At 37.5% G+C, this 13,365-nt stretch overlaps 1 protein-coding gene across 1 annotated transcript in view; it reads right to left on the bottom strand.

Moving 5' to 3' along the window:
* Positions 1-7,503: 7,503 nt before the first annotated feature.
* LOC104536650 (uncharacterized protein CXorf23-like) overlaps positions 7,504-13,365 on the bottom strand; it is a gene marked incomplete at its 5' end in the record, with an annotated part of 14,110 nt that continues 8,248 nt past the window's right edge. Inside the window, 2 exons of the mRNA XM_010179330.1 lie at positions 7,504-7,942; positions 9,654-9,830. Coding sequence (XP_010177632.1) covers positions 7,913-7,942; positions 9,654-9,830 — 207 coding nt within the window. The remainder of the gene's footprint in view (positions 7,943-9,653; positions 9,831-13,365) is intronic.

Below are 13,365 nucleotides of genomic sequence, written 5' to 3' on the forward strand. Positions count from 1 at the left end.
GGCTGTGGAGGCCAGGAGGGAAGACAAAAAGATGAGGTGACGAGTCGCTTTTTTGGTGGTGGTGATTCGGAAAAAAAAAGAGCAGAGTCGCACATGAGCAGCTGATCGTTCTTTTCAGGTATTGCGGGAAGATGTGAAACGCGTGCTACAAAACAGCTGCGCAAAAGAGAGAGCAGTTGGCACAGATCGGTAACATTTCGGGACGGAAAGGCAGCTAATGAGGCCCGGGAGCCTGTTTCATAGGCAAGTCTTTTCACAGGCAAAGACCCTCTGAAAAAAACCTTCACTAGTAGCAGGGGGAAGGGCAGATTAAAAGCTAAATAGTATAAAAGATAAAGTATAGGTAACATCTTTCACAGCACAAGCACCTTCAATATTAATGCAAGGTTAAGCAAAAAAGGCTGTCTGAACCACAAGTATTTAATTTGGGTATGAAGACATAAAACTACCAATAACATAAGGGATAAGATTTCTGCACTCTTTCTCCCCTTCCGCTCCCACCCAAGTACAAGACAAGTTTATTTTTGAAAAAAGTTCTTTGCAGGTTATGAATGTGCAAGAGAATAGAAGTCTTTCCAGGTGGCATCCTTGGCTATGAAAATCCACATTTTTTAAAATTGTGACAGTGGTTGAACTGTTTGAGAGGCTTAAGTATTTAGACAGAATTCCTAATTGTTGTCTTCTTTTTTTTTTTAAGCAAACTTTAACCACAGCTGTGAAAACTTGCTTTTAAGTTACTTATTTACATGCTGTAGCAGCAATGGAACATCAGGACTAACGCAGTTTGTCTTTTCCAGTTCTAAGTTTTCACAAACGATTAGTTACTGTGATACAACAAAACCTTCACTGAGATAATACTGGTTTTTAACAAGTTTTTAAACATAACTAAACAAGCAAAGTCAGTTCAACTATGAAAAGGAATACAGTGGAAATAGGCTGGCTGTAGGCGTAAACAGCCTGCAGTTCAGTGTTTCACTGAAACGTCAAAGGCTTGAACCACCTCAGTATCATCTTCAGGAAGACTGGGACACCAAGTCACAAACCACTGTCAGGGTTCCAAGAGTAGGGGGAGAGGAGAAGAATGGAAAAAAAAATGAATTTTATCTCCATACCTACCCAGAGCATCTTTTAGCCGGTCACATGCTACTAGAAAGCCAACATTCACTCATTCATACACACCTTAATAAAGCAATGCTGGTTTCAGTTATCCACAATTCCTCATTGGAGAATTCCTCATTTAACTTCTGTTATCTGAAAAATTTACAGAATTAATTCTGGGAAATAGTCAGAATGAGAAGCAGTAGCTTTTACTTAAGCACGATGACAAACTAGTTGGAACTGTCAAGTCAATCAGAACAAAATAACATGTCAAACGAAGTAGAACTGATGCAACCAGGTTTCAGAAGATATTTCTGTTGTTAGCATGGTAATTTCATATGAAGTTAGGCTTTCCAGTGCTCCAGCTGTGTACTTTAAGGTGGAGGAAACTGAATAATTCAGCTTGGTACATGCCAATAGCACCATTTCTCTGAGAGCTCTTTGGGGTTGGTAATGGAGTTATAAGGAATAGCACAAAGTAGTCATGTCACAGTGTCAGTGTTACAATCCATAGGAGAAAACCAATTTAATGGCTCTTTCAAACTAAATTCCAATTTCAACTACCACTAAAAATTAATGTATGGGGATTTCTTAGCTTTCCCAAATAAAGCAATTAACACATTACAGCAGATTGTCCTTTCCAAAAAGTGGAAAAAATGCATTGTAAACTGGGGGATAGCACTATCATAGCACCTCCACGACTTAGCTCCCCGGGGTTCTTATGCCAAATAATTTCTATAGGACTGATCATGTGTTCCTGTAATGCGTCTCTCAATATGGGCACCTCAGTTGGAGCTTCAAACTAACATGATGTATATGGATTATTCTGAGACCTTACATTTAGGGGAGAGGCGGAGGCAGGCAAAGAGTCTAATGAATACACTAAATGAGGAGATGTAGAAAAGAATCGTCTCTTTACCTGTTAAGGAAGTGCTTAGGGAAGTTAAAGAGATGTTTTAAAAGTGCTATTGAAGAAAATCAGCAACTTTCTTCTAAACTGACATGCACTTCTGAAGACCACGGTCGAATAGTTGGGAAGCATTATGATGTCCCAAGTATTATTTAAACATTTTTCCTGAGAGGAATAAAGTAACAATGCCTCACCCCTGTAGCTACTCTACATCACTATCCAGTTCAAGGTTAATAATCAGATTAGGAAAATTATTTTTTTAAAAGCCCTTTTTAACATATAGTGATGATCAAGACAGATTTGGATTATGGCAAGTTTAAATTACGGAGGAAGTTAACTCTGTTTAGTTAAACACTACAAGTGTATTCTTCTAGCTCCACCTCATTCTCACTCTATCAGGAAATCTTTGTATTAAACTAACGTGGTTATGCTCACTCCACACTGATGATACTGTAGTAAGGGAATTCTTAAAAATGCACAGTTCTAGTGAATGTAAATGCTGGTAAGTTAGCCAAGCAAGTGTGTGCCTTCTGCCATTATATTTCTTTCCAGGGCAAGAATCAGAATTTGGCAGAGATGCTAAGGATTTTGAATGCCCTGGAGGAAATGGACATACCTGCTCTCAAATTCTATTTCGTGCCAGTAATGAGGAGATTCATATTTTATGTCTTTGGAAAGGGAGCTTCTTTTAGCCAAAGAAGTGTGCCTAGAATGTGGATTAATACTTCAGTCTCAAGAAGCAGCAATACATGAAGTTATAGAAGCAGCAGTTATAAAAGAAGTTTCAAAGGCTACACAGATGAAATAAAATACTCTGAAAATGAAACCAAGTATTAATAATTACTGAATCAAATCACTGAACTATTTATAAGTAAAAATTTTGTTAAAACATTTATTGTCCATAGAAACAAAATTTACATTGATTTTATATAAACTATGTTAAACATACATATAAACATACCTACATCTTAATATATACTTATGAATGACACTTTTAGATATGGGATAGCATTGTCCAAAGCACCATTGTGGACTCCGAAGACTACAGACGTAAAATGCATTTGCATTTAACTCCATCTTCAGTAGTTTAAAAACGTCACTTCTTATCCACACTCAGAAATAGTTACATGAAAGGTTTCTAATATTGTGTTTGCGTGTGTACATACACACATCAGATGGTCCTCGTGAATCTACAGTATAGATAAGGTCAACATTAAGATATTCCTTAGAAGCAGACACTAGTCCACATCCTCATTCAACTGGGGAAAAACAAACCCTATTCTTCAAACAAAACAATGAGACTTTTTTTATTCCATGAGGAGCATACGCGAACAACAACTGTTTCCACCCTGTCTCTTCCCTCAACAATAAAGGCATAAGAGAAGCCAGTCACAAAATAAAAGCCATCTACTACATTATTTACAGAAAATGAAATATTAAAAAGACAATGAGATTTAGACTGCTTAGACAAATTCAGAGCAACGAACAGTGAACAGAAGAAAACTGCATTAAAGTGGCAGGCAGCACTGAACTATAAACCACATGGCTCAAAAACCCCTCCAACAGCAAAAACCATCAGGGACAGAAGGAAGGGGCAGGTGTAACAACAACAGTTTTCTCTGATATTAACACTGAAAATTTATGCTCACCAAGCTTGAAACAGAATACACAAGTGTTCATCACTGTCCTTAAGGTCTATTAAAAAGTCAAGTGTTAAAAGTAGGCTTTCAAAGACCTTGAAATGGCTTTTTTTTTTTTAAGAAAAAAAAGTTTCCTTTGTAAGGAGGTTGAAGAATCTCCTGTTCTCAAACCCTGCAGCAATGGAATTAAGTGTGTGAAGGGCCACAGTTATGCGCAGAAACATCCATTTTGTTTCCAGATTCATCAGGATGCAAGTCTGAAGTCTCTTTTAGAGCTCTCCCATAGATAACTTTGTAGATGGCTGTTCAATGTATTATTTAAAGAAAGGCAAGAGGCATGTTTCTAGAAAGCATGGAAAAAGATCCCTTTGAAAAGCAAGGAAATTAAAGATCTTCAATATACAGTCTTCTAAGGTGAATACTAAGAAATCAAGTCTTTCTTTGCTATAATCTTTAATAATCTTCTCCAAGCAACTCTCATTATCAGTTTCCAAGACATGGCAGAAAATTACTTTTCAATGCATAACAAGCAAGTTTTGCGAACTCTGCCTTTTTTTAATGCCACAAAAATGTGATCTTGGTTTTTTGTTTTGTATTTAAAGCGACTAAGTTCATATAAAGAAAATTCAGCATTTCACCTTGAGGCCCTGGAAGAGAAGGCAGCAGGCAAACCATTACCACCACTGGCGATCAGCTGAATTTACTCCCATCCTCTATCAGTTACCTGAGTTGAGACAGTGATGTCCAGGCCTTGAGACCATCTGAATCCATCAGGTAAGGTGATTTTCAACACGTAAGTAATTATTAGAGTTAAGGCAGGCTTGTAGAAGCCCTGCAATGTGTTGCTTCTTACTAGCCCCAGAATTTTGTTAACCTTGTGATCTCAATCATCACAAAGTTTAAAATGAGGATTCTAACCTATCTATGCAGAGATTAAATGGATCAGCAATATAAATGCTAACATCACAACAACTTATTATTTCAGACACTTACAAGGAAGACTCTTAAGTCATATTAAACCCATTGCCTTTTAGATAGCAATTTAAGAAAACAATTTCACATGTGAACAATTGAGAATATTACATGAGCATTTAACAGTCATTTCAAGTCAACCAAAAAAAGGCAATTCACATTTATATTTTCAAAGTATAAAACAGAAAGCTAGAAAACTCTTAAACAATCACATTTTTAACTTGGCCTTCCAGTGCAAATGCAGTGACAGGCTTAACTAATACAAGAGACGCTGTTTTCCTTCTGACGCTGAGGCTTACACACATTTGAAGTAAGTGGTTATTTTAACAACTGTTACCAATCCATCCTCCCATTAGAAACAATGCAGTAATTAGGGTGTTGCTTCAGTCTTTGGACAGGTGTTTTCTACAATGCAGTCACAGTACAGAAAGGCACCAAGTTATTCAAGTAAATTGACCTTTCTTATGCTTAACACTTTTTCTTGTGCCTTCACAACCCCATCAGTAACTTCAATATATTGTTCTCAACCAAACATTATATTCCAGTACAACAGAACTTTTCTGTGCCAGAAGAATAAATAAGCCGGTTTGTGTATGAGTATATAGACTCAAGTTTCTGTAATTCACAAAGATAAATGCACAAAACTATGTCTCACACCGATAACACCACACAGTAGATGCCTCTAGCACCTAAGCCAGTCACAGAATTCCATTTTCTGTATGAATTTTATAAAAGATAGTAAGTTTTATCATAACAGAATCCTAAATTGAATAGGGAAGTCATTTCAGCAAATGGTATTACCTTAAATAAAAGCTAAAGCAACTGAAACAGTGACTACATTTCATCGTATGACATTCATCTTGGGACCAAGCATAGGCAATGGAAAAAAGAAAGTCAGTAAACATGCAAAAAAACCCCTATTGCAATACATTGCTCAGAGTTATAGAAATAAAAAAAATACAAATCTAAACTGTTGAAGTACAAAACAAATTAGAGATATCTCGTCATGCACAGGTAAACTGAGCAAGCACAAAATCAGAGGAGCCAGTCACGCTTCTAAACCTGGTTAAAGCAGCATTAACTGACTGAAGTCTGACTACATCAGCATTACTTCCAAACAGTGTTAGCAAAGCTGCCATGGCAGAAGTTTCTTCATGTATCCACTTTTCCCATTTGCTCCAGTTCTCTTCCAGGCTTTAGTGAGAACACTGCAGGAAGCTTCCAGAAACAGCAGTATCCTGTTGAGTAAGACAATACAGCTTCAGTAGTTTGTCCTATTTCATATCTGGTTTCACTTCTCACACGTTTTAAGAGTGCTTTCAGGAGCAGTGTGAATAGCTCATCGGCTCGAGGGTAAACCTGCCCTCATCTGCAGGGATACATGCAGCACCCCTTGGCCAGCAGCTGCTCAACTGCAGCTACTCCACATTTGCTTTGGGTTGACTCACTAAACCTGTTGTTTCAATTCCTTATTTTCATCTCCAGTACATCTACACGGGATGATTTCACCAGATAATTCACTGACAGCAGAAGTAAATAAGTATTCTCTTATCTGCAGAAAGTTGCCTGTCTCTATTTCACCAGGGAATTTCTTTCCTTTAGCTTCCCATTTTGTTTATGCATGTCAAAGTTTCTGAAAAACTACTTGAATCACTCATGATTGTTATTGAAACTGAAAACTTGGGTTTTAGAAACAAACCATCTGCTGTCATTGTTGAATTATCATAACATCAAATGTGGCACACCTTCCTGCTTGCTCATTCCCTATGAGCACTAAGCAGTACACCCCATGAACTGCAGATTTTAAGTGACACTATTTTAGCTGTTCTGAGCCATGCCTACACTTTCAAATAGTCTCTCTACCGAAGGCATTGTGGAAAAAACATTACAAAAAGCATGGAGAAATCACATCCTGACTTTCCACCCAAAAATGGCATTTCCTTTTCTCTGAATATACCTCTACTCAGTATTAGAAGTCTGACTTACTATCCACAACAGAGGCCAGAGCCTGCGTTCTATGTGGCTAACAGTGTCTTGGAAATGACAGAAATATATTGGCCTGCATATATTGTGGATGTGGTGAGCAACTGCTTTCTTAAATAAGAGCATCTCTGAGAACTACTTGCTATGCATCTTTAATTTACCTGCAATAAAGTCCGACCAAATCTGTAATATATACACACAACCCTATCATACATTATATATTAAGGCAAAGGCTATAAACAGGAAATAAGCACAATATTGTTTATAGCCGCTTATAAAACATATCAAGCTATTTGAGTTTTGCATACAGCACAACAATATTGCAGTATAGTAAACTTCAGAGAATTACTGGGATATTGGACAAAATTACAATCTAGCTGCATTTAAACCGGTTTAAATTATGAACAGCTTTGTTAGAAGACATGCTTATGAAAAACTTACGTTTTTTGTTTTTCTTGTAATTAAATACTTCAGGCCCAAATTTCAGAATCCAGGAAATCACCAAGTCATTTATGATGAAAAAGATTAGAGAACACGTGGCTTGGTCAAGAATGTCATACACCAAAAAACATGAGAGAGAGTAATTTTGAACACAGACCAACTAATCCTCTAACCAACCCAAGCATGCTTTCAGTGCAGTTTTAAGCTACTGCTACAGTACATTACATACCTGCCTGTTACCATTCATTTTAATCAAATACTGAAAGTTGTCCCAACATTCTAACAATTTACAAATGTACATACACATCAGAAATCCAAGTATATCATTAAACTAAAATAAAGTAATACAAAATATTGTTTTACAGAAATGACTGAACAGAGGTGTAAAATCTATTGCACAACCTAAAAGGTCATTACTTGGAAAATCCTGAGCTAATGTGCTATTACCAAACAATTCAGGCACTTTTTTTTTTTACTTTTTTGTTTTTATTACATAAGCAATAAACTTTCAACATATAAACTTCTGGGTATAACAACTCCAGTTCCATCTGTAACATCATGCTTAGAGAAAAAGTATTTAATAAATAAGACTCCCTTCAATGACTTCTTTACTTGAGACTGGTATGCAAAAGGAACTAACGGTACATACTACAATGTTTCAGTTGAATACTGTACTTTAAAAGCAATTATTAAAACTGTAAAAAAGTTCTGCAGCATTCCACTACTGAAAAATAAAGTTATTTTTTAATCAAGAAAGTTACAGGGTTAGTTCCTTTATGCTATTTTAAGTCTCCACAAAGTTGTCAAAAAATGAACAGATGCTCCCTTTGCTGCGTTATCTGTTTCAGCTTCAGCATCACAGCTCAGTTCAGGTTTCTGTTGCAATATTTAAATTTCCCTACAAACAAACAAAAAAAATCATTATTGCCAAGTTGTAGCAGTAGAAAAAAGCCCTCCAACTTTCACAGATGTTCTAATATTGTATTATTATAATATGTAGCACACAAGATTCTTTCAGTTATGGATTGAAACAGCAAAACTGTAGAGATGATACCTTAAAGGATGCCTCTGCATAATTATTTCCAAAGGGTGAAATAAAGATATTCAAACCAGTTTAACAAATCTCAAGGACAAGTTTAATCATTACAATAGGCAAAATATGGGAAACGCAAGAATCTGAGGAACAGTTTTGGTTTTTTATAAATTAGCAATCAGTATGCTGTTAAGAAAATGGCTGTCAAAGTAAAACAAATTCAGAAGAAAAAGTAACTCAAAAGATACTCATGTTCTTCATCAGGCCTAAAAATCAATATTCAGATCCCATTATGCTTATCTAATTCAAATCATAATCTCCAGCAGCCAGATTGTATTAAGCATGCTTTATAGGTTCCAGACAAGAACCCTAATATCCAATTATAGAGCAGCATTGGAAATTACTACAACAACATTATGGCACTTCTATGCCTATTTTACAAAGTCCTTTTCTTTTGGAAAAAAATCCTTCTCTATTTTCCACAAATTCCAATTCACTTCAGCCTTCAGAGCTCATACTTCTCAGAGTCCATGCAAATGTAAAAGGCATTAACCAGTATATTTCAGTAACAAGTGACTCATTTTAGTTGTGCTAATGTGTTTGGTTTTCTTTCTTGTTTGTTTGTGGGGAGTTTGTTTGGTTTTGGTGGGGTTTTTTTGTGTTTTGCTCCCCCCCTCACAGACTGGACTGTAAACTTGAGCTGTTTTGAAAATGATTCTAAGAACCACACTCTTAACTAGAAACACGCAAGTGTATTTACTTGTAGCTCAGTGGACACAGTTACAAAACAAACAAGAATTCGCACAGGAGCACAGAACTGCAAGGGGCTGTGTAGGTCATCTAATCCAATTCTCCAATGTCACAAGTATCCTCATACTACTTTGATCACACTTGATCAATTCTAATAAAGGATTGAGAATGTTTTAACTACTGATCCTCACAAAAGCTGTAACATTTTAGGTTCAGAAGTTCTTCTGCAGTTCAAGATTATCACTGTCCCATACACACCGCAAATCAAAAGGTATCACAAAACAGATGTGCCTAATTATTTCAGCTTCAGTTTATCAAACCATTTTACACAGACATTATGTAGTATAGGATGCTTTCTTCAGCACTCCAGTGTGTACTTTAAAGCACATGGTTAATTTAAGGTAACAACGAAGAGGAGAAACACACAGATTTAATTAAAAAAAATTAGTGATACCCTTCACATTGATTTAAAACCATAGCTTAAGAGAACATCAGATTTTTATACAGAGGGCCACTTTCTCTTCTTATCAATAGGAAAAGAAACCAACTGAGCTCAAGGAGAGAATACTGAAACAGAGGCAACAGCCAAATCTCAGAGGCCATCTCTGATTTGCAATTACCCCAAGCAAGTTTCAGCAAGTTTCCATGGAATAAACACGGAGGAAACAAGAGTGCAGAATCAGGTTTGCCTGTAAAGTACAAAGAGCCCGTATTCCAGAAAATCCCATCCAAGTTGTTGCATGGGGATTTACAAATTGGAATGAATACCATATGAATATTCGTATTTTATAAATGGCTTGGTGAAAAATAAATTAAGCCAACTTACCTTTTCTTTCCTCAAAAATCCATCTCTGAATTTGTTAGTGGTAAATCCCCTTACACCAACAGAACGTAACCGCTGGTACTTAGCCTGAATATATAAACCCTTCTGTACTAAGCCTGATTTATAATGGGATTGCAAACGGCCATCTGCAAAGTTGTGTGCAAAATGAGGAAAACAAAACTCAATACTTTATATTTACAAACATGTAAAACAGTACTGAACAACAGAAGTGTGCATTTGCAAGTGCCGAGCCTCTTCCTTTATATCCTATTTAATATTCCTCAGACCACCAGCTACCATGTGGCTCAAAGAACTGCTGTACTATACTTAGTTTCAGGTCTTTTAAACTGTCTTCCTCATTGAAAAAAGTAAATGTATTGTACAACATTTTAACTTTTTTTTTTCAAACTTTAATTAAAGTAAACAAGTATCAATGAAAAAAGTTTAAGATCCTTCCTCACTACTGCCAACAAATTCAGTGATGTCAGGCCTGCAGCGGGCATACATGGTAGGTCTAAAAGACATACTAAACAGAAGTCAGTAAATAAATTTTTCTTATAGTTTTAAGATCTTGTGGTCTGAACATATGTTGATTTCTCTATGCCTCTGTCACCTCCCAACAGGAAAACTCTGTGGGCCCAGAAGCAGAGGCCACAGAGATAACAAAAGGCTTACAGGTAAATGGCATTATGAATACACAGAAATAATTGAGATCAACACTGACCACAGCAGCTATATAAAAAGATTTTCATTCCCAAGCGCTCAGACCTCTGATAAAAAACAGTCTCATTTTGACAGAGTGAGGATCACTTCAGGAAAAAAAAAAAAAAATCACATGCTGTGAGGCTGCAGTAAGTCTGGTACCAGTTTTTCCGTTGCATTTTTCACTGTGTGGCTGGTGAACAGCTAAGAAAGGGCTGTGCAGAACAGAGGTTCCTTTATGCAAATGCAGAGGTTTTGTTATTTCTCAAATCATTTCACCCACCTACTATGTAGGAAATAACTGAGAAGCTGGCCCCATCAGTCCCCCAAGGTTACTCTTACGGTGCTTGTAGGCAGAGGACACTTGCAGAAGAGAATTCAGTGCTAACCCCTTTCCTGAAGAGTACCAGAGTCCAGGGACAATATAACTAAGTGCAAGTAAATTCTTTCAGAAGGTATATGCCTTCCATAGGGAAAACTGAAGGACATTTTTAATGCTGTGTTAAGCCCCTGAACACAGTTAAGATTAAGAGTTCCCATTTCTACCACAGCTACTGTGGTTCTCTGCTTTGAAAGAAGGCCTTAGTGGCCTGCCACTGCATTTCTACAAGCAGCAGCAAAGGAACAGACCAAATAAGAGAGGGGGAGAAAAGGTACAAGATATTGAAAAGGAGATTACACAGAGCTTAGAAGTTTCAACTCAAGTATTAACATGTTCCCTTAGTGGGGAGGGAGGGGAATAGCAGTATTATTAATGTAGAACAGAATCAGCTGTATACAAAGCTAACAGATTACATATATATACATATTTGGTAAGTGGGCACTGCAGTCATATATAGCTTAGAGCAAAGTGAGGTAATTTAAGGTGCATGGAAAACATCTTTAACTTCTAGTCTAAAGCAAGGAAAAAATCTGCTAAAGTGACATCTAGTTTTATGTTAAGACTATTTTATAAATAAAAGTAATGTCAATGCCTATGAACCAATGACCCCAAGCTCTGAAATAAGTCTATATGAACAAACACATCATTGCACTGGGTCTGGCTGGGATGGAGTAAGTTTTCTTCCCAGCAGCCCACATGGTGCCATGTTTTGGATCTGTGACTAAAGCAGCACCGGTTACACACCCGTGTTTTGGCTGTTGCTGAGCAGTACCCGCACAGCGCCAAGGCCTTCCCTGCTTCCCCTGCTCTGCCCCCCAGTAAGTAGGCTGGGGTGGGCAAGAAGCTGGGAGGGGATACACAGCCAGGACAGCTGCCTCAAGCTGACCAAAGGGATATTCCCTGCCATATAGCCCCCTGCTCAGCAGCAGAAACTGCGGGGAAGGGGCTTTGGAGGAGGCAGCTGTTGCTTGGGGACCAGCTGGGCATCAGTCAGCTTGTGGGAGGTGGTGACTGACTGCCTTTGCATCACTTTTTTCTTCCTCTTTTCTTCACTTCAACTGTCTTCATCTCAACCCATGAGTTTTCTCACTTTCGCTCTCCACATTCTCTCTCCCACCCTGCTGGGGAAGGAGGAGAGAGTGGGCAAGCAGCTGCGTGGTGCTTAGCTGCTGGCCAGGGTGAACCCACCACAGCCAGGAATACACCAAACTATGTAAAACATGAAGTTTACGTTGAATGAAGTTTAGTTCTAAAGATTGCTGTGCGTGTACCCACTTAAAGGTTGGTTTAGTGATTCATGCAAAGTGTCATTACAAAAAAATGACCTTTAAAGTTTTATAAAATTTCTACAGAGCCTTTATAAAACTGCTATTCTAAACTATCTTACTTTTTTCCCCAAAAAGTTTAACATACTGCATGAACATATGGGTTTTTTAATACTCTAAATAAACCCTCTCTTTTGCTTAAGTTAAGATGCCCCCATTTCATATACCAAGAAGAAATGTGTCAGGGTTTGGGATGGTTTTTTTGGCAGAGGGGTGGTGAATGGCAGAGAATAGAATTGTGTGTGTGGTTTTTTTGGAGGAGTGAGTTTGTTTGTATACTTGGTTTTTAAATAAATCAGCCAAGAAAGTCTGCTGAGTATAGAAGATAGTCAAATCATCCTCCTAAGCAGGTTTCAGCAACAGCATGGGAAGGAAAAACCCTCTATGTTACACAGGGGGAAATTAAATGTAAAAAAAAAAAGTCAAATCAGCACTGCTGTTTCCATGGCAATTATAAATGTGCTATACACATATGCAAACTGCAATATGAGTGCATATGCTATTTCCCCTACAAATATTAAAGCACCATGGGACAGAACATTGGCTGCAGCAATATATTCCACCAATATTCATGAATACATGTGATGACAACTTAAGTGGACACTTTCATGCTTGGATGATTCCCAGAGCTGTAGGCTGATGTAAATGAAGGCAGCCTTCCAGCTACCAACACTGCCTCTGTGATCTGTCAGCCAGTGCTGAAGATCCCCTGTCCCCTAATGGCTGACAATACAGAGGTGATGCTGATCAAGAGGCTATGATGTCTAGAGATGTCAAATAGTTATATCAGGTTAACCCTTTAAACTTGTTAACTTCAGCTTGGAAAAAAACTTTTGTTTTCCAGCAAAATAAAGTTAACATTTTTTTGCTAGTGTTAGCTTAGCCATCTTAAGCACACCTAAATGGGAGATCCTGAAAGCCTTTTTATCCAGCAGTTCTCTTATGTTTAGTCTGAGGTGGGGGGGGGAAGAACCAAAACACACCACACAACTGAACAAAACACCCCGTATCTACACTGCCCCCCCTTCAATAAGTCATCCAAAGATGCCAGCTACTGAACTTAGCCATCAAAACTTTACTTCAACTTCACTATCTACAAAAGAGGACAGATGACTACCTATTCTGTGTGTTATTTTACTCTTGAGAACACACCTGCTAAATAAGTAGGGGTAATTTTAAGGAAGAAGATAAGTTGTTCTAGATTTTATGATTACTTTTCTAATATAAAGAACTCTAAGTGGATCCATACATAGCACGCCACTGTCAGCAGAAAAGGAGGAAGGTAGGTTTTGTTTTTCTGCTGAAC

The sequence above is a fragment of the Mesitornis unicolor genome, unplaced genomic scaffold (assembly GCF_000695765.1).
Source record: "Mesitornis unicolor isolate BGI_N332 unplaced genomic scaffold, ASM69576v1 scaffold48342, whole genome shotgun sequence".
Taxonomy (NCBI): domain Eukaryota; kingdom Metazoa; phylum Chordata; class Aves; order Mesitornithiformes; family Mesitornithidae; genus Mesitornis; species Mesitornis unicolor.